Genomic DNA, 18,265 nt, shown 5'->3' on the forward strand with positions numbered 1-18,265 from the left:
TGAATGCTGCATATAAACTCTGGAGTCCCTTTCATAGCTCACTTTACCTTGTCAGTGAGGTGACCTGTGAGATTATTGCGTTGCCTGGTTAGGTACTGATCGTACAGCTGAGCTAGGCGGGCGCCCAGGACGTGTTCGCGGCTGAAAAGTGGGTGATGGGAGAAGATCAGCCCAGAGACATCAACATCAAGCTGGTAGTCTCCCTCAGGATCTGCTGCACCAGCAATGTAAAGATTTGCATACTTGGACTTCACCGCCTGGGAGACAGAATAACACAATCCATCATGCACTATCCTGGGAAATGAAAACCACTATGAATTATACTTGGCACTTGTGCCTTGCCTGTGTGTTTCCAAGTATGTGCCAGTTTAAAGGAAGCATGAAATAGCTGGCAAGATTGAAAGCACCATCAGGGGAGTACTGTAATGCAAAGTCATGCATGAAAATAATGTGCTATAAACACCCAACTTAACTACCCTGAACACTGTGTTTTCTGGATGAACACGTATGACAGCTGTGCCCGTCTCCAGAATTTAATAAATAAATATGAACATGAGAAGATAACTACTTGTTTTCCCTAGAGATAAAGACTGTGCTTAAACTCAAAGCCCTTTGTATCTGTAACTTATTTTTAATGTTAATTTTTAATATTATTTAATAAAAGCAATAATAATTAATAAGTTAAAATGATATTATTGTAATGAGGCTGCTTCAACTCAAGTTAAGCTATCACCAGTGTCTCCTCTTCTCTGTGTAACACATGCAGCCATTAACTAGACTTCACTTGACAGAAGTGTATGTGACAACACAAATTTCAGATGCACCTCTTTAACCGGTCAGCTATCTAGTAGGAAGTATGTGTGCATTGAATCATGTTTGGCATTCCCTGGCAACTGTCACTACCCTATCCATTCCCTATCACTAGATAGGAAATGCAGTACAAAAGACAAACATGTCTGAAGATGACCGTTTCTTGCTTGGAACAAGGACAACCCTGAAAAATAGTCCAATAAAGGTTTTTTAGTGTTTTTATTGAAACTATTACTTATTTAACTGTTTTCACTGCTTGTCAAACAAAGCAGCTAACTTGAGAATTTAAAGGGATCTTCAAAACTGTTGTTTTATTATTCAAAAAATTATCAAAGTATTTGATAGATTAATAAATAATAAAATAACAGTTAAGGTACAGCCATGCTCTTCTTTCTTGTTTAAAAATCATAAGTAAGGGGTAAAAGTAAAGCCTTGAAAAGCTAGGGTTTAATTTTAATGCTGGCTCTTCTTCAGATGTAATTTCACAGCTTGCAATACTTTTAATGTCTACAAATGGAGTTTGGAGTTTTGATGTTGCCGTAAATTTTGAGAAGATAGCATATCACAGATGTGTTGGCCTCCATCACTGATATGTCCTCCAATAACAAATGCATACCTCCTCTCTGTTTCTTTGTACCGAATGCCAACCTGCTCTTTTGCTTTTTTCTAAAAGGCAAAGAGGTTAGAAAAGAAGAGAGGGCATCGCAACGCCCTCAGTGTAGGAATGCAAACAGTGCTTTAGATGATGAAAATGAACAAAATGATTGGGGTGTGTGTGTCAGACCTTCCTATACACAGTCTGTAGCGCAGGGTCTAGGGCCTCCTCCATGTGGAAAAGGGGGGGTCTTGTGGATGATTCCTTGATGGGGTTAGGCAGAGCGATGATCCTGCCATCATCTCCAAACCACTTCTTCCCCTTAGCAAATAAAAACAACACAGTAGGGATATAAATACACAGATAATAATATAATAAAACAAAGTAATGAAAAGTCTCTTATGGTAGTTTTATTTTAATGGAGAGAGGTAGAATGTCAACCAAAAACCCAGAAGGTCTTCATTCTAATCAAAATGCAAGAGAAAGCGATGTGTCTCCTTAACCTATATTCCAAAAACCTGAACAACACAGACTGTTACACTGCTATACACAAACTTTAATACAAGAGCAGTACATTTAGGTCAGACCAGTGGGTCAATATTTTCCCTGAGATGTGTGAAAACCTGGTGACCAACTATAAGAAACATCTTACTGTTGTGCTTGCTAACCAGGGTTTCTATTAAGTCATGTTTTGTGTGGGGATCAAAAACTTCTTTCACACAATGACATAAAAAAAATAAATAATTTAAATTGAAAATACCATAAAAATTACTCTGGAAATTTTGGCTTGTTAGCTGATGTTACCTCCTCCATTTTCAAAATCCGATTCTCCAGAATATTCTCATTGGTCAGGGATACGGGAGGCCTTTCCCCTACATAGAGACCCTCATCCTCCAGGTATCGAGGTTTCATGTTTTCAGGCAGTTTGATGGAGGTTGGAACTATGAAAATTAAGCATTATAAGATTTTTTTCCCATATGAGTGAGGTGCAGATGTGAATTAAAATATTTAAGACATGATATTATATACCTGTTCGAAAGCTGGGTGTAAACAGGAGTTCGCTTTGTCGCTGAAGAAGTTTTTGGTACCCGACATACTCGGCTTTCTTTATTTCCAAGAAGTCCTGGGGTGACTGGTCAATGACAAATAAATCTTCTTGGGTTTGTACAAGAGGAGCTTCTTCACTCTGAGAGAAGGATGAAGATGAGGCAGTTAGTCCATCTTATGCAAATGAAAAAAGGTAAGAAATAATTTTGACAAAAAAAATATATATATTGGTAGGCCTGTTACCTGGGTTTCATTTTCTTCTTGAATATCTTCATCAACATCTTCATGCTCTTCGTCTTCATCTGTTGTTTTCCTCTGTTTTTGTCTTCTCCTGCTGCTCGTCTCAATCACATCTGGTGGATCGGGGTCAAAGTTTAACGTGAAGAAATTGAATGCTTCTTCAGCTGTCGGCAGGCCTTTCCCTACCTGTATTTGCAAAGAATAAAAATAAATACATTAAATTTCATTATACAACTGCTTTTTGTATACAGGCTTTCAATCTCAATCCATGCCTTACTTGTCTTGCTGCTTCTCTGAACCTGACCCTGGTGCTGAGGGGTGGAGGGGAGTCCCGTCTTCCAGCTCTGTCTGCATCAGCCTGTGAAACACCAGGAATTAACTTCCACCAATGGAAAGCAATACATGAGCCCAGTTAAAGTGAGATAGAGGCTCACCTCTCTGTCAAACCTTGTTACGGTGTCTCTGTCTCTGAGGCTATGGAGACGACTGGGAAACTCGAGAGAGGCCTCCTTATCCTGAAGGCTCTCACCTTTAGACTGAAATACAAGCCACAGATTATAGAGCAACAATTTCACTCAGATCATGTGTTGTGTGTGAGAAAAAGAAACTCCATTTACTCTGGCTGCTTTTAGTTTCTCTTCCAAGCGTCGTTTCACAAAGTCATCTAAATGCTGAGTGTGCTGAGTTCTTGAGGTGAGACCTAGAGCACAAAGCACTGTGAAACATTTTGTTTAAGGCTCGCTTAAACAACATCAACTACCTTCTGTGAAATTTTGATATTAAATGCTGCTTAGATTTGGTTACCTGGTGTCTGATTAAGAGTTTCCAGATTTAAATCATACATAATTTTCAGTTCTTTACCCAAGTAAAAGAGTTTTGCTTTTTAAGAATCCTAGGCCATGTGGCACAGTCTCCAACCCGTATACCGTAGAAAGATTCACTACCATCCTATCATATGCTTTGTCTAGATCCACAAGCAGCAACTTTTGAGCTTCTCTATACATATCCATCAACATTATCAAAGCAAACATAGAATCTGTAGTGCTTTTTCCAAGTATGAAGCTATACTGATGCTCACTGATCATCACCTTCCTTCTTAACCTAGCTTCAACATTTCTTTCCCATAGTTCCATGGTAAGGCTTATCAACTAAACCCTTTGTACCTACTACAGTTCTGTACATCACCCTTGTTCTTGAAAACTGGTAACAGTACACCTCTTCTTCATTTATCCCTAAAATTGTGTTAAAAAGTCTGGCTAAAAAGACAACCGCTCTTTCTCCAAGACATCGCCATACCTCCACAGGTATGTGACCTGGGCCAACTACCTTTCACTCTCTTTATACGTGCCCTCACTTCCTTCTATTAATAACTAAGCATTTGTATGATACGATTGCATATTATCAGCTTTTCTCTCACTCAGAGTTTGTACTGTTAGTTGTTTGAAGTCTCTACTCTCCCTTTTTTTCCCGCTCCTCTTTCGCTGCACCTCCCAAGTGACAGATGGTGGCTTCATCCAAAGGTTTCTTCCTATTAAAAAGGTGTTCTTCTCTACCAACGTCACCGAGTTCTCACTCACAGTTAAAAATGTTTGGGCTCTCTCAAACATTGTAGTGTCTTTACCTTGCAAAATAAAGTACCTTGAAGTGGTTGTTGCTGTGAATCAATACTATATAAATAAAAGTGAACTGAACTGATCTCTAATAGCACGTTGTAATTGCCTCTAGACTATGCAAAGCTAAGCTGCAAAGTTTTTAACCAAACCTAAATCAGGGTATCACATCACACCAATTTAGGCTTTTTACAATGACTCAAAGTATGTTTTACAGTGATTTTGCCTTCTAATCCCTTTAAGAATTTTTGTAACTTCCCCTAAATTCTTCTGTTCTCTATATGACACTTTAATTTTATGATTTTATGACTTGTATGTTTTATTTTTGTATTAAATAAAAAAAAATACAAGTTTTCTATATTTGTATGAAATACAAATGTTTTGTGTTGTTACCAGATCACTCATTACTTGTATGATGAAGGAGTAGAGGTACATTTGATTAAGAGATAAACACAGACCTTTCTGAGAACCAGTGCGAAATTTCGATAAAACCACTGAATCGTCCGCTTTCTCAGACGGTCCCTCATCTGCACTGTACTGCTGGATGGAAGTGACATCCTTGACACCATCAGCATCACGGGACTTCTGGAGGGAAGACTGTTCAAGCAGCTAATAAAAGTCAGAAGCAATCAAAACTGTTAGAATTTTTAACCGTGCCATTAGTGGAATCACAGAAATGAGGTGGATAACAAAAGCTTTACCCTTTTCTTTCTCTTCTGTCTCTCAGCTCTTAAATGGCGTTTCAAAGCCTCTCTTTCATCTTCTTCACCGTCTTCAGGCGCCTGGCATACACAAAGATACACTTTATATGGATAGCAGAAAAATGAAAACTTGCATCCAAGCTGGTATTTAGCGCACTAAAGCCGGAAGAAAGGCTGAAGAAGGTAAGAAGAAGTTGGTGTTCAGCAGCCAGCAGGAATGAGCAGCTAAAACCTAGTTAAGGGCACCAACCTCCATTGTAGTTTGTGGGTCCTCTTCACTCAGTTTGATAGAAGGAACCAGAGCCTATCGAGTACAGTTAGATTTACTAAAGCGTTACAAGCTCCCTTATCTGTGCTCCTGTGTGCATTTATGATGTTGAGTGTGTTCAAAATGAGCCTGGCTCCTCCGGGTCATGTTGTGTCTTGTCAGGAAAGAATGACGCTCGCTCATTTAATGCTGGCGGAACTTGACAAGGTAGCTGTCACTTCACAGTAAAAATAAATAAATAAAAGTATAACCAAGTTTTCCAAGCCTATGACTTTACCTGGACGTCGTCCTCATTTTTCTTCTTAACCAGAGTTTCTTGGAAAGCTCGTCGTTTCTTATGCAGTTTTTCTCGTATATCACTGCAACAGAAACAGAAATGAAATTGTTTTAAAACAGAAACAAATTAGCTTAGCTTAGCATCTCACAGGCGTATTATTTATGGTTCAGAGCAAAGAGAGAAGAGTTACCTTTTGGACGCCAGATTTACGATGCTTTTTAGTAATATAGTAAGCAGTTTGAAATAAAAAACCACTACTCTACTGCAGTTAGATATCCATAAGCACCTTTCCCGCAATTATTAGATATTTAACATTTAACATTAAGCAAACAAATTCCGTTATCGCTGCCTAGTAACGGTATAAACTACGTCTCGACCTACCTTGGAAGACGACCGATGCAACCTAAGATTATAAGCAGTTTTGGATTTCATTCGTCTAGTTGACTGTCAATCAAACAGCTTAGTGACGCGTGAACTCGCGTAGTACGGAGTCCGAGAAGGTACAGATGCGTTTTTTTGTTTTGTACCGTGCACATTTAGGATGCCGGGTACAGCCAAACCAATTAAAAAAGAGGAAAAAGAAAGTGAAATTAAGTGTTTTTTAAAAACATTTTGCCATAAAAATGTCAAAAGTATGAACAAATAATATCAAAATATAACACTATCTTATGTAGTGTGAAAAACAAAACTGTACTAAGTTTGTTATTGTCTATTTTTTCAATTGCTTTATTTTTGTGTTGGGATTTTCTTACTATTATTTATTGTGTTGTTGGGTTTTTAACATTTATTTGGTTTCTGGTCAATAATGATTGTCATTACAATACTAGGGAATTTGTATATCAGTAAATTTAATTTCTGCTAAAGTGGACCTGTGATGCTTATTTTCTTACCCTTACTAATAAAGAAAGAAAGCTTACAGCCATCTGAACAGGAGTCTATGCATTTCTACTATGAAACACTAAGTACAGTTGTTGATTTATTGATTAATTGATCATCAGCAAGTTTGAGCACCTCTATTAAAGCAGATGTTTTAGCAGTTTGCTGGTCTGGAGCATTCAGGTATGTGTTACCACAACGCTTCTCAGGTCTACTCGGGACTGGACATCCCAGCAAATTCACCATAAGGTCAGACCTTGAAATTCTCAGAGAAATGGAAAAAAAAACCCCACTCCAGCCGGTTTGAGAGATTAGGGAACACTGATCTCAAAAGACATAAACATAGACCATAACAAACACAAAAACTGTGTTGAAGACTCAGGACCATGACAGAACAAGTATGGATTTTATGTGGAAGGGGAAAGCCAGGAAAAACCTCTACTCTCTAAAAAAGGTTGGCAGCATGGTTTACGTTTGCATGTTACATCTGAACAAATGGCAAGACTTTTGGTACAATTTCAGTTGGACAGATGAGCCCAAAGTGGAGATGTTTGGTCAAAATACACAGCACTATGTTTGGCAAAAAAATCAACACAACATACACCTCATACCTCTTTGGCTTGTCTGATCACTGTAGTCACCAAGTGGACCATGAATTCTTCTGTATTATAGAGTCAAATGTTATACCATCTGATCAACAGCTAAAGCTAGCCCAGTGGCCCAGTCAAAATCCAGGCATCAACCCCACTGAAATGACAAAATATATACTGTTACAAAGCCAGATGTTGATGAGATGATGAGAGATGAGATAGCCTTTATTTGTCAGTTGCAGGTCTTTTGCCCACAACCGAGATGACAGACCTTGCCGACCGTACATACAATACACAAACATCACATTGGAGAGACAGGTCAGGCCAGGTAGCGAGGAAAAAAACCCATTGAAATGTGTAACACAGAAGGATAATACAGGAATGCACAGATATCAACACACCATAGCACAATAAACACAGACAGCAACATGGGAAAGAGTTCCAGTGTGTACATCTGATCTGGGACTGCTGCAATCTTTCGGCTGCGCCTCCAACTGACCCGATGTCCACATCAGAGGGGAAGTTAGCGTTGGAGGTGGCGTTGGACCTGGGGTAGGGAGGGTGATGCGTCAGTGAGTGCTTATCAGTATATGTATGTGTGTGAGTGTCCATAGTTCAGCTGAGACAGTGTCCTTCGCCCTGCCAGGCTAAGTAAACAGTCTTCCAGCCAACCCAGGTGGCCTTGCATGGAATGGGAAGGAACAGTCTAAACACATTCATCAGGGAGTTTTTGTTCAGCTCCAGCCTCGAGCCTACTGCTGGCGCCGAAGGGGTAGCCGGATTATGATGGTAATTTTTCTTTTACTTTAGTGTGAACAGCTCATATGAATTTCAAAGCAGTTCTACAGTCCAACACTGGTCTCTCAATCTCCTGTTGGAGAGCCGCGAGCTTCGCCATACTTGCGTTCTGTGATGTTGTCATTTCTTGTGCTCAAGGAGCCGACTTCTGAGAACTCATGGCAGTGTGCCTCCCCGAGATGTCATCCAATTTGCGCCCAGAGATGTTATTCCGAGCTAGCCCTTCCGAGATGTATCCAGTCTGCAGTCAGAGATCTTATTCTGAGTATTCACAGCAGCCGTAGCCTCTCCAAGATCTTATCTGTGCTGACTCAATGAGCCCATTTTGAGAAACTCACGCCTCTCCCATCATTCCAATCCCAGCAGGCAGCCTTGTGGGGGTTTGAACAGCCGGCTCCGCTACCTTAATTCTTCGATAAGTCAAGGCCAAGCCAGCTCCAATCAGCCAGAACCCTGTTACCATGGTTCCGAATAGGTAGATATCTTCAGCACTCAGGCTCACCCAAGCCCAAACTTCTCGTTGAGAAAGGGGTGTCAATTGCATTTAGGGACCAGTTGATCCAATCCATAATTCTCTTTAGGTTTTAGAAACAGACTGTGAGAGAGTGTTCCAGGGAAGTAATACAAAAAACAACAACACGAGACTAGACAAGGACATAAGCAGGGAAGATAAGGGAGAGGAGAAAAAGTGTGTCCGCCTCCTCCGAGAACTTTGACCATTAAACATGGTCAAAGTTTCAAATAATAAGGTCAGTGTACAAGCAGTTCCTGTGAGCCAAAAGTTTAGACTTCCTCAGTTTACAAGGAACAGCCATTCAGAACAAAGTTTTCTTAAACAGAGGGAGAGGGAGTATAATTCAAGCAAAAGTATTATTCAGCAGGAAATTTGCATATCAGTTCCTCCTCCACATATGCTGTCTAAACTTCACACACAGACACAACCGATTGGCTTAAAGCTCTAAGATTTTGCTATACACGCTAAAGGATCTTGGCTTGCTGAGGACATAAAGCCTGCTCATCCCTGTCTTGTATGCAGCCTCTGCTTTGGTCTTTCAGATTGGTCTGCTGTTGTTGTGGACGCCCAGGTATTTGTCACTCCTCCAACATCCCATTCCAGGATAGACATCGGCCAGTTGCTGCCCTTTTTCTTCTGAAGTTGACGACCATCTCGCTGATCTTACGCTTTGTTCATATTTTCAGCCAGCTTAAGTAAAACAAAAAAACAAAAACCAATACAAGCTCTGGTACACAACTTTATCTTTGATTTTTTTTTTTATTTCAGTATCTTATTTATTTGTTCACATGATTGTTTCTTCTTTTTTTGTCCTGTTTTTTTTGTTTGGCTTTAGGGGCCAGGATATAGTTTTAGTTGGTTTTTGTTACTATCTGAGGTAGCCAGGATTGTACCATCATTTCCACCACGTCAGAATGGTCTCTACGTTTCATATTGTTTTTTTGTGGGGTTTTTTGTGTTAATCAAAGGACTTTTCCTTTGACTACGATGACCTGGATGACTGAGAACCTTCACAGACTTTTTGTGTTAATATTTCTTGCACTATAAAGGAAAGGAGGAAGTTCTCCTCTGCAGCTGTTGTTTTTGGAAATATCACCAATAACAAACATATGGCTGGCCTGTTTTCACTTTTCAGCTTTCTATTGTCCAATAACTTTGTCTCACACATGTTTCAGTTTTACTTCTTTTTGCAAATGGAAACATGTAAACCATTATTACATTTCAACAATGTTTATTTGATTCCAATTAAATCATGAACATATAAAGACTTTATCAAATAATATACTTTTAAAACAATAGATAAGTCTCCATTCTAATAATATAACTAGCAATACAAATATAAAAATATAGTCTTTATATGTGTGTGTGTGACAGTGAATAGGAGCTTGTGGTTTTCTCTCTTGAGTTTTTCAGGCTCTATGCGTAGTCGTCTGCTAGTGTGTCAAAGTAGTTGCTGTCCGCATAGATAAGGAAGCCAGAGAAGAGGCTGTCAGCCCAGCCAGCATCTGCAAATAAACCGTTCTGGTCATGGTAGAAGATTTCCATCCACACCTCGTCTTCTGGATTCAGGTACATGACGGTGGACCCAGATGCCACGTCATGGTTTCCTGTATTGGCATCAAAAGTTTTGATGCGATACTGACCATTCTGCACCAGACCGATAGCCAGGTGTTTGTTGGCCAGTGTAATGTCATAGGAGAAATAATAAATGCCTGGGTATGCACAGATGAACTTGCCCGTCTGTGGGTTGTAATGTCCGCCTTCATCGAAGAGGATCTTGTTGAACTTAATGGGGGTTTTCTCTGCAGGGTAGCTGCTGGTGATTCCCGCAGAGAAAGCAGATTTAGGCAGGAGGCTGCCACATTTGCAGGTTCCCGCAGTGCCCCGCGGGCCTCGTTTGCCCTTTTCCCCTTTCTCCCCGTCGGCTCCTGGAGGACCAGGCAAGCCACCATCTCCGTTCTCTCCCGTAGGGCCTCGTTTGCCTGGAGGGCCGCGGTCACCTCGTTCTCCAAGTTTACCTGTCGGGCCTACCCTGCCCTTCACTCCTGAAAGCAAAACACAATGCTTGCAACATCAGTTTCTAATTGAAGGATTCAGTTTTACTACTGTTAAACCAGAAACACAGCTCCCCAGTCATTGTCAGGGATTAAGTCAACCTTCTAACAAAGCCACTTGACATTCAAACTGGCTTGATTAACCCTTCGGTGCATTCAGTCAGCACCACCGTCGCAGTAAATACCCTGGAGACAGGCAACATTGTGATTCACACACTTGTTTTTTTTCTGCAGGGCTTTTCTTAATAAGTGGCTCCATGTTCAGTTGAAAGTGAATTCCTGTTTCCAGGCATAATGGAAAACACAGGTGAATGACGTTTATTTATCCCCGACAGATTTATGGCATTTGAGACTTCACAGGCTGATATTAGGATAATATTTCTGTTGGATGAGGCTAACAGGTACAGCCCTTACAAATATTTTGTAATAACATCATGGAAGATTTTCCTATGCTAAAACTGTACTTTCTGAACAATCTGAAGAAGTAAAAAAAATAGAAATTTAAGCTAATCTGCCTGTAGACAACCATGGGAAAGTTCAGATATACCCAGCTTATAGAGTATAAGCCAATTTGGTAGCATTACTGTGATGTAAAACCTAAAGTTTACTGCAATATATCTACACATTCACACACCTAAACCCACAAGGATGCTTTCTAACAGAAGCAGCTGGAGATTGCATGACTACCAAGGCTGCATACTGCTACCAAGGAATTTACTTAACACCGTGCATGAACCAGGATTCATCAGGATTAGTTTGTGATATTTTGTTGAGAACACCAAGACCGTGTTACACAGTTTTTCGTACTTCAAATTGTTGTGTGTTTGTGAATAAATTTAGATCTAGTACCAGCAAGTCCTTTGCTCCAAATTCCTGGATGCAGATCTACGTATTAATCAGTTACGAGTGGTGTAGCCAAACCACATCACTGGTAAAAGTTTTGTGCAAATCCATCCATAATTTTGTAATCCAAATAAAAAAAAGGAAACGAAAAAAACCTGATCCAATCACATAACCTTCTTGGCAGGAATAACAACAAAGAATGCCCAGGGTAATATGGTTAGTGCAGCAGTTATGCCTCTGAATTTCATCACAGTCAAACAATCAATATGTGGTTGAAGTGAAGACTTGTTCATGATAAATGAAGGAGAGATGATATCTGAAGATGATTCAAAGTGTTGCATTTGTACCTACAGCTTTTTTTTATTATTATTTTAAATAGAGGCCCAAAAATAAATCTATCTAACCCATCTAAAATCTATCACAGAGTAAAGTCAAGGAAAAACTTGAGAGGTGGCAAATCAATGTGGTGCATTGTTAAAAAATAACGAATGCACTGTTCAAGTCTCTAGAATGCTTGGAGGACCACAGAAGACAAGTAAAGTCCATGATGACAAAATCATTTCCCAGGTTAAGAAAGACAGCTTCACAAATTTTGAGGAGGTGTCATTGTCAGTTGCTACCATCAGGTGATGCTTTCATAAATCAGGAGAGGGTTTACAACAAGGTACAAAGGACTTGTCACACTGAACAACAGGAAGCCCAGGTCACTGATGACGTTGCTGCTGATAGAAGTAGCAGGATGAATTCTGATTCAGATCCTTGTGCAGTAACAGCCTACAGCGCATCTGATGTGTGCGAGGACGTGAGTTCTAGACTTAAGGTATGACTTTATACGTATTAAAAACAATCCTTACATTTGAATTTTTTAAAATTATGTTAGTTTGTGCAATTACTTTTGAGCCTCTGACAATGAGAAGTGTGTTTAAAAATGAATAGTCAACGCAAAATAATCACTTTACCTCTTGAATTACAGCTAAAGATTGCAGGATTGCAGGGTTTCAATAGTTCCATGTCTTTGATTGTGTAGTGACTGTTTGATTTAAAATTCACTGTAATGGAGGCGAAACTAAAAGAACGATGTCTGAAACAGCACAGTAAGGAGAACAAACACCAGAACTTTTCACTAAAGAAAATCCTTTTACAAATCTGTCTTTCTCATCCACTCAAAGCTACTTCTATCCTCTTCATCTAGCACAGATTTACCTTTGGCTTTTAAGGATGGATAGTCATTGTCAACTTTGTGGCTCCATGTTCAGTTGAAAGTGAATTCCTGTTTCCAGGCATAATGGAAAACACAGGTGAATGACGTTTATTTATCCCTGACAGATTTATGGCATTTGAGACTTCACAGGCTGATATTAGGATAATATTTCTGTTGGATGAGGCTAACAGGTACAGCCCTTCCATATATTTTGTAATAACATTATGGAAGATTTTTCCAACACATGCAGCATTTGCTTTAAAATAATCAAACTGTTTACACCCAGGATTTGCCATCTCAAGCTAGTTTAAAAACTATAAAGCTAATTCGAAAATGAGTCTGAGCAACATAAACCACCATCCTAAGGACAGACACATTACAAGCACTAATTAAATGTATTGCATGTGTGCATTTTTCTTTCTCAATCATAAGCTGGCTCCCTAAAATGGTCCTCAGAACCTGTGGCATTAACTGTACTTGATACACTTGACGGCAAAGGTGCACTTTTTTCTTGTTTTTTATTACAATAAATGTTGCTTAGCTAGATATGTTAGCATTTCACACACAGTGCTGTCTGTAATGATCAGATTCTCATGAGGGAGTTGGAGACCTGATGTGTGTTTACATTGACTTCCCCTTTATTGTTAAGCCTCCAGTCCTGTAGGACAGATCATTTAATAACTTTCACACACATCATTTTATCTTCTCTATGTGCCATCTTTTCACTTCACGCACACACTGGCAGTATTTCTTTATCAGCAGACATAAAGTAATACTGTATCTGTTTCATATTATACCTGTGTCACCCTTTTCTCCTTTTTCACCCTTCCTGCCATCTCTGCCATCTCTTCCTGGGATACCCACATTCCCATCTGCTCCCGGGGGCCCGCTGGGACCTGGTTTGCCAGGCAGTCCGGGTGACCCAGGAACACTGCAGATCAGTCGTGGGGCTTTAAGCTTGGTGTCAAACAACTCTCCCGAGACACAGTGCCACAGACAGACAAATCCCATCAAGGTCCACATCTTCAAACCTGTATATACAGCCAAAAGAGAACATTAATATAGATGTTTGTGTCTCCACGTTAACTGACAAAGTTCCGAGCAACTCTCAAGTTAGTTTTGTGTTTGCAGATGTTTGGGCAAAAGAGGCAGATAACGAACAATAAGAATGAATCCGTGAGTCCAGACACTTAGCGGTCCTATTATATTTCTCAGTGCCATTAAACACTCAAAAAGTTCTTGTCAGGGTGTCAGACAGAGAAACTGCATGTCAGTGAATCAAACTTGTGATCAAATGCAGCATGAGGCCAGATGTGATTTTTGTAATGAGAAGCAATTGCTTCTGATTCCTTTTCACACGCCGATGTTCTCATCCTGCCACAGATTTGCATGCGATAGACCTCAAGTGAAATCTTTGTGTTTGCTCCAAGTCTTGTCTCTTTTTGTGCCAAAACATTCCCGAGCCATGACATAACACCCAGAACAATTTCTGTCAGGGGAATGCGATCATGAAGCAATGGCGTTATACATTCATGTAAGAGAGAAAAGTAGGAAACATGATCACACCTCTATTTCTGTAACAGAACCTAAAGCAGGCATTAAAAGCAAAAACACTTAATGGTGATCCAGAGCGACTGTTCTCTGCATCCTGATGTTCAACATCAAACATTCCACAGCAAAGAAATCATATGGAAAAATACCGAAAATGTCTTCCGCTGTGTGAAAATCTTTTGGATTCGCAGATTTGATTATTACACACACACACACACACACACACACACACAGATTTGCCCATGTGGGTGTGAGAATGTGAGTTTTGCATCTGCTGCTTGTCTCTGGTCAGCGGGGGCGTTGGAACATATGTGTCAGGTCTACAAAGAATGATAATCCCTTTGTCTGCCTTTTAAAAAAAATTATTACGGCATGTTTTTCTTTGCCTTTACACATTTGGTTTGTCTGTCAGTGCACCATGCAAGCACATTAGACAAATTAGGTGCATACTACATGATGAGCTAAACAGGAAGGAGACACCACACATACACGCAGGCTGCTCTCCTCCTTCTTGTAAGAGTAGTATGTTTTTGATTTTGAGGGTAATGAACTGGCCACAGAGCCAATGTGAGGTCCTGGGAGAGAGAAACCCCGCCCGCCATCTCCAGTCTGCAGCAATGATGTCAGCATTAGTAAAAATGCTGTCTTTAAAGAAGTGGTCAACTGTTTACACACACAGCTGTGTTGTGCGTGCAAACACATCCAAACCCGCAGTCCTTCTAAGCCGCATTAGTAATATGCGTTATTTAAAAGCTCCTGCTGCATAGTGCTCCCTAAGAGATGTTTACTTACTATGAAGATCTAAAAAAGCTCTTTTCATTCATTTGATCTTCTTGTAAACATGTAGAGCGAGGCAGACTTTGCACCAAAAAAAAAAAAAAAAAAAAATCCTTTACTGAAAATATAGGTTTTCATCTACTTTGACCGACGGCTACTAAAGTGTTTCTGATGTCAGAAATAGATGCATGTGAAACAAACACAAGACATTTTAGACATGTAACTCTTTCTCCATTGCAATGCAATCTGACTATACAAGCTTAGAAAATACATGTGTGGGTAGAAGTACTCAGTTTTGAGCAGAAAGTTTTCATCACTTTTATAAATATTCTGAACAAATAACATCTTGTGATAATAAACCAGTAGACAGAGACGTTTAATCCATGTTCTTACCCAACACTTGGCAGCTGTTCATCCCCAAACCAGGTCAAACTTCTCACTCTTGAGTGTCTCCGTCCTCCTGTCTACTCAGATTCTCATTTTTCACAAGATTCGAGTCCCTGTTGAACATGTTACTGTCAGACATCTATGTGCAGAGATCAGCTGCTTGTGCAGTACAGCAGCACAAGCAGCAGCCAGGACTCCTTTCAATGCAACTCTCCCTCCATCCCTCCCTCTTTCCCCTTTATCCACTCCCTTCTTTCTGCCTCATAAATGTCCTAAGGCAAACAGCCATTAGCCAGGCAAGCCCAGTATGTGCATACAGAATAAACTCCATTATGTCATTGATGAAGACTCTTTTAGAGTGAGACTCCCAGTGTAAAAGTCAGAAACTTGAATCTTCTAGATTAATAAATGACAGAACTCGTTTGTGTCTAGTTGACCTCAGTTTTAATTATATTTCTGACATTTACCCCTAGATGGCGCCAAGCACGACATGTGAGTGTGTTGACGGACCTCTGGGATTATTTCTTTGTCACGTTGCTGTGTTGAGGGCAATTTGCTTTACAGATGGTAATCCTGCTAAATACATACATCATACAAATAACAATATAAGATCAAAAATAAAATGCAAAAATAAGACTATCAAGCCAGAAAATCAAGAACTGACTCAATAAGAAATCTTTCAAATGTTTCTAAGAAAATCTTTTGCCCTCATTACTGTTATTATGTAGGTTTTAAAAAGTGTTTTGAAATGGTTGAGAGTCTGGGCAGCTCTTATGTATAAAGGTAAGTTGTTCCAAATATTAGGAGCTGCTACTGAAAAGCCTCTGTTGCTTCTGCTTTTAAGCCTGGATCTAAGAATGTCTGAGAGCAGCTGGTTTGTAGACCTCAGTGCTCTGGTAGGATTGCAGGGTTTCAATAGTTCTGTGATGGTGTTTTGTGAAATATTTAGAAGCACTTATCTAACTATGTTCCCTTTCAGTCGATTCACTCGGTACAACACGTATAATATGGGATATCACGTCCCCATGTGTCCTGGCACCTGTATTTACACCTTTGAGGCATATGACCTGTGATGACATGTGCACATGCTCCCTTCCCTTGTTAAAGCTGTCTCACTCATTTTCTGTCACTAAGAGCCACCCTTGTTCCCTGGTGAAGGAATGGAGGGTGCACCCTGTGGGATGATTCCAGGTATGGGATCTTCTTTTCTTTTCAACACTTACTGCCTTATATTGGTGCTGGAGGCCCTTTGTGGGCCATTTTGAACCCACTGGATCTGTGGATATGAAGTTTATTTCATACAAGACTGCATTGCTTCTTGCTTTTGCTTATGTAAAGGAAGTGGGTGACCTTATATTAATTTTTTATCTATATGGTACCAAATCAACTTCATGACTTATTTGTACATCCCTTATGCATACAGTTCTCTTCTGAGGGTCTCAGGGTTGTATTGCACCCAAATGGCACATATTTACCAAAGGTTATTTCTGCAGCTTGTACCTTTATGTAATTTGAGCTTCTGAGGTGGCATTCTCTGGGTCTGGTGTGTTTGTGCTACATACAGTGTTGGGGAGTAACGGAATACATGTACCGCCGTTACGTATTTCAAATACAAAATATGAGTAACTGTATTCCGTTACAGTTACCGTTTAAAAAGGTTGTATTTAGAATACAGTTACTTTGTTGAAATAAATGGATTACACGGCGGTACTTTCCTGTTTCATATTGTCGCGGGTCAGGACTGTTTGGGTTTTGTTTGACAGCTACGTTCTGTTGTTCAGGCGGCAGCGTTACGGTTGCCATGGTTACAGGGTGCCGCTCTCTCTCTGCGTGTTTCCTGGGTGAGAGAGCCCTTTTTGTTGTTGTTGTGCTAAGCTAATAGGCAGAATGCTACAGGTATAGCTCTAAAGAATGTAGCATCATAGGCAGTGTAGTCCGTGCTGCAGGAAGAATGGACTGCCATACACGTTATGTGTCTGTGAGCGAGGGAGGGAGAAAAAGGAAAAGTACGAGCTGTCATCGAGCAAAAACGGGAGCTGGAAGCATGTAAATATAATAACAACCACTGCAGCCAAGAAGAGTGCCTGACGAGCCCAGTTGTAAGTAAGCTATTAAGACTCGACTGTACACTGTGTTCGTGTTTTCCTCCAAAAACAATTTGGAGCAGCCGTTCAACGCCTCTCTTTGTCTCTTGCAAGCAAAGTTGACCCAGACAATAAAATGTAAAGCTATTTTTCGGCTACGAGCCCCACACAGAACCCACCGTATTAGCCAGAGGTCCCTTTACTATGGTTCGGAGCCGCGGACCTTCAGTAACAGCAATAAATCACAGCAATAGTACATTCACGTAGTTGTAAACAGCATGATAATATATTAAGTAATCCAAAGTATTCAGAATACGTTACTCTCATTGAGTAACGTAACGGAATACGTTACAGAATACATTTTGGGGCATGTATTCTGTATTCTCTAATGGAATACATTTTAAAAGTAACCTTCCCAACACTGGCTACATACCTATATTGACTGCGCTCAGGATGTGTGCTTATGTGACCAGTCGCTTTCTGTTTTGCTATCCAGCTAGAAGTAGAGCTCTGCCTAAACAAAGGCTCTCCCACTTGTTAATGGAAGCTATCTCCCTAGTGTAGGGCACCAAATGTCTCTCTTTGCCTCAGGGAGTAGGAACACATTCCACCAGTGGAATGGCAACTTCATGGGAGCTTTTTAAAAGGTTCCTTGTGAGTGTGCTATTTGTACTGCAGCTAGCTTATCATCACCACACACTTGTTTGGTTTCATTGTTGGGATGTTACAGCCCATTCAGTGGTTTATTCTGTCCTTTCTGCTGGTTCTACCATGTGGTGCTGGTCTGATTCCATGTATATATGTCCCATGCTATATGTGTTGCACCAAGTTAATCGGCTGAAAGGAGACCAACAGTTGTGCCTATAACTCCTTCCCTGAAGGAGTTTGGCATGGTGATGAGCAGCTATCAAACTGAGGAATGACTGATGACGGGGGTATATGTGTAGGCAGGGCCACACATATGTTATTGCAGGTCATCTGCCTTAAAGGCATGAATATAGAGGTCTTCAGCCAGAACATGCAGGGGTGTGATATTCCATAC

General features: G+C 40.3%; 2 protein-coding genes across 7 annotated transcripts in view; both read right to left on the reverse strand.

The window, feature by feature from the left end:
• The window catches only part of cc2d2a (coiled-coil and C2 domain containing 2A), a 23,675-nt gene extending 17,752 nt beyond the window's left edge, over window positions 1–5,923 (reverse strand). For 3 of the 6 annotated variants that reach the window (XM_085151194.1, XM_085151195.1, XM_085151191.1), the window contains exons 1-13: window positions 5,739–5,923; window positions 5,549–5,630; window positions 5,254–5,307; window positions 5,004–5,084; window positions 4,761–4,911; window positions 3,310–3,407; window positions 3,127–3,228; window positions 2,970–3,050; window positions 2,696–2,878; window positions 2,435–2,591; window positions 2,210–2,346; window positions 1,595–1,726; window positions 48–257 (exon numbers count right to left, since the gene is read on the reverse strand). In XM_085151194.1, coding sequence (XP_085007320.1) covers window positions 48–257; window positions 1,595–1,726; window positions 2,210–2,346; window positions 2,435–2,591; window positions 2,696–2,878; window positions 2,970–3,050; window positions 3,127–3,228; window positions 3,310–3,407; window positions 4,761–4,911; window positions 5,004–5,084; window positions 5,254–5,259 — 1,338 coding nt within the window. In that variant the 5' untranslated portion in view covers window positions 5,260–5,307; window positions 5,549–5,630; window positions 5,739–5,923. The remainder of the gene's footprint in view (window positions 1–47; window positions 258–1,594; window positions 1,727–2,209; window positions 2,347–2,434; window positions 2,592–2,695; window positions 2,879–2,969; window positions 3,051–3,126; window positions 3,229–3,309; window positions 3,408–4,760; window positions 4,912–5,003; window positions 5,085–5,253; window positions 5,308–5,548; window positions 5,631–5,738) is intronic. The other 3 variants (XM_085151196.1, XM_085151193.1, XM_085151197.1) reach the window with 2 other exon arrangements.
• A 3,614-nt stretch (window positions 5,924–9,537) lies between these two features.
• Window positions 9,538–15,642, reverse strand: c1qtnf7 (C1q and TNF related 7). Its single transcript, XM_085150968.1, has 3 exons — window positions 15,146–15,642; window positions 13,222–13,455; window positions 9,538–10,371 (listed from the first exon to the last, which is right to left on the reverse strand). The coding sequence occupies exons 1-3, from the start codon at window positions 15,165–15,167 to the stop codon at window positions 9,743–9,745; spliced, it is 885 nt and encodes a 294-aa protein (XP_085007094.1). The 5' UTR covers window positions 15,168–15,642; the 3' UTR covers window positions 9,538–9,742.
• Window positions 15,643–18,265: the final 2,623 nt, after the last annotated feature.

The sequence above is a fragment of the Neolamprologus multifasciatus genome, chromosome 23 (assembly GCF_963576455.1).
Source record: "Neolamprologus multifasciatus chromosome 23, fNeoMul1.2, whole genome shotgun sequence".
Classification (NCBI taxonomy): Eukaryota; Metazoa; Chordata; class Actinopteri; order Cichliformes; family Cichlidae; genus Neolamprologus; species Neolamprologus multifasciatus.

Excerpts from the sequence above, each read along its gene's own strand:
- c1qtnf7 (XM_085150968.1), bottom strand. The coding sequence starts at position 15,167 with ATGAACAGCTGCCAAGTGTTGG. Across the intron at positions 13,456-15,145 it reads GAACAGCTGCCAAGTGTTGG|GTTTGAAGATGTGGACCTTG; the intron begins GTAAGAACATGG and ends CTGTATATACAG. Across the intron at positions 10,372-13,221 it reads AGGAGAAAAGGGTGACACAG|GAGTGAAGGGCAGGGTAGGC; the intron begins GTATAATATGAA and ends TTTTGCTTTCAG.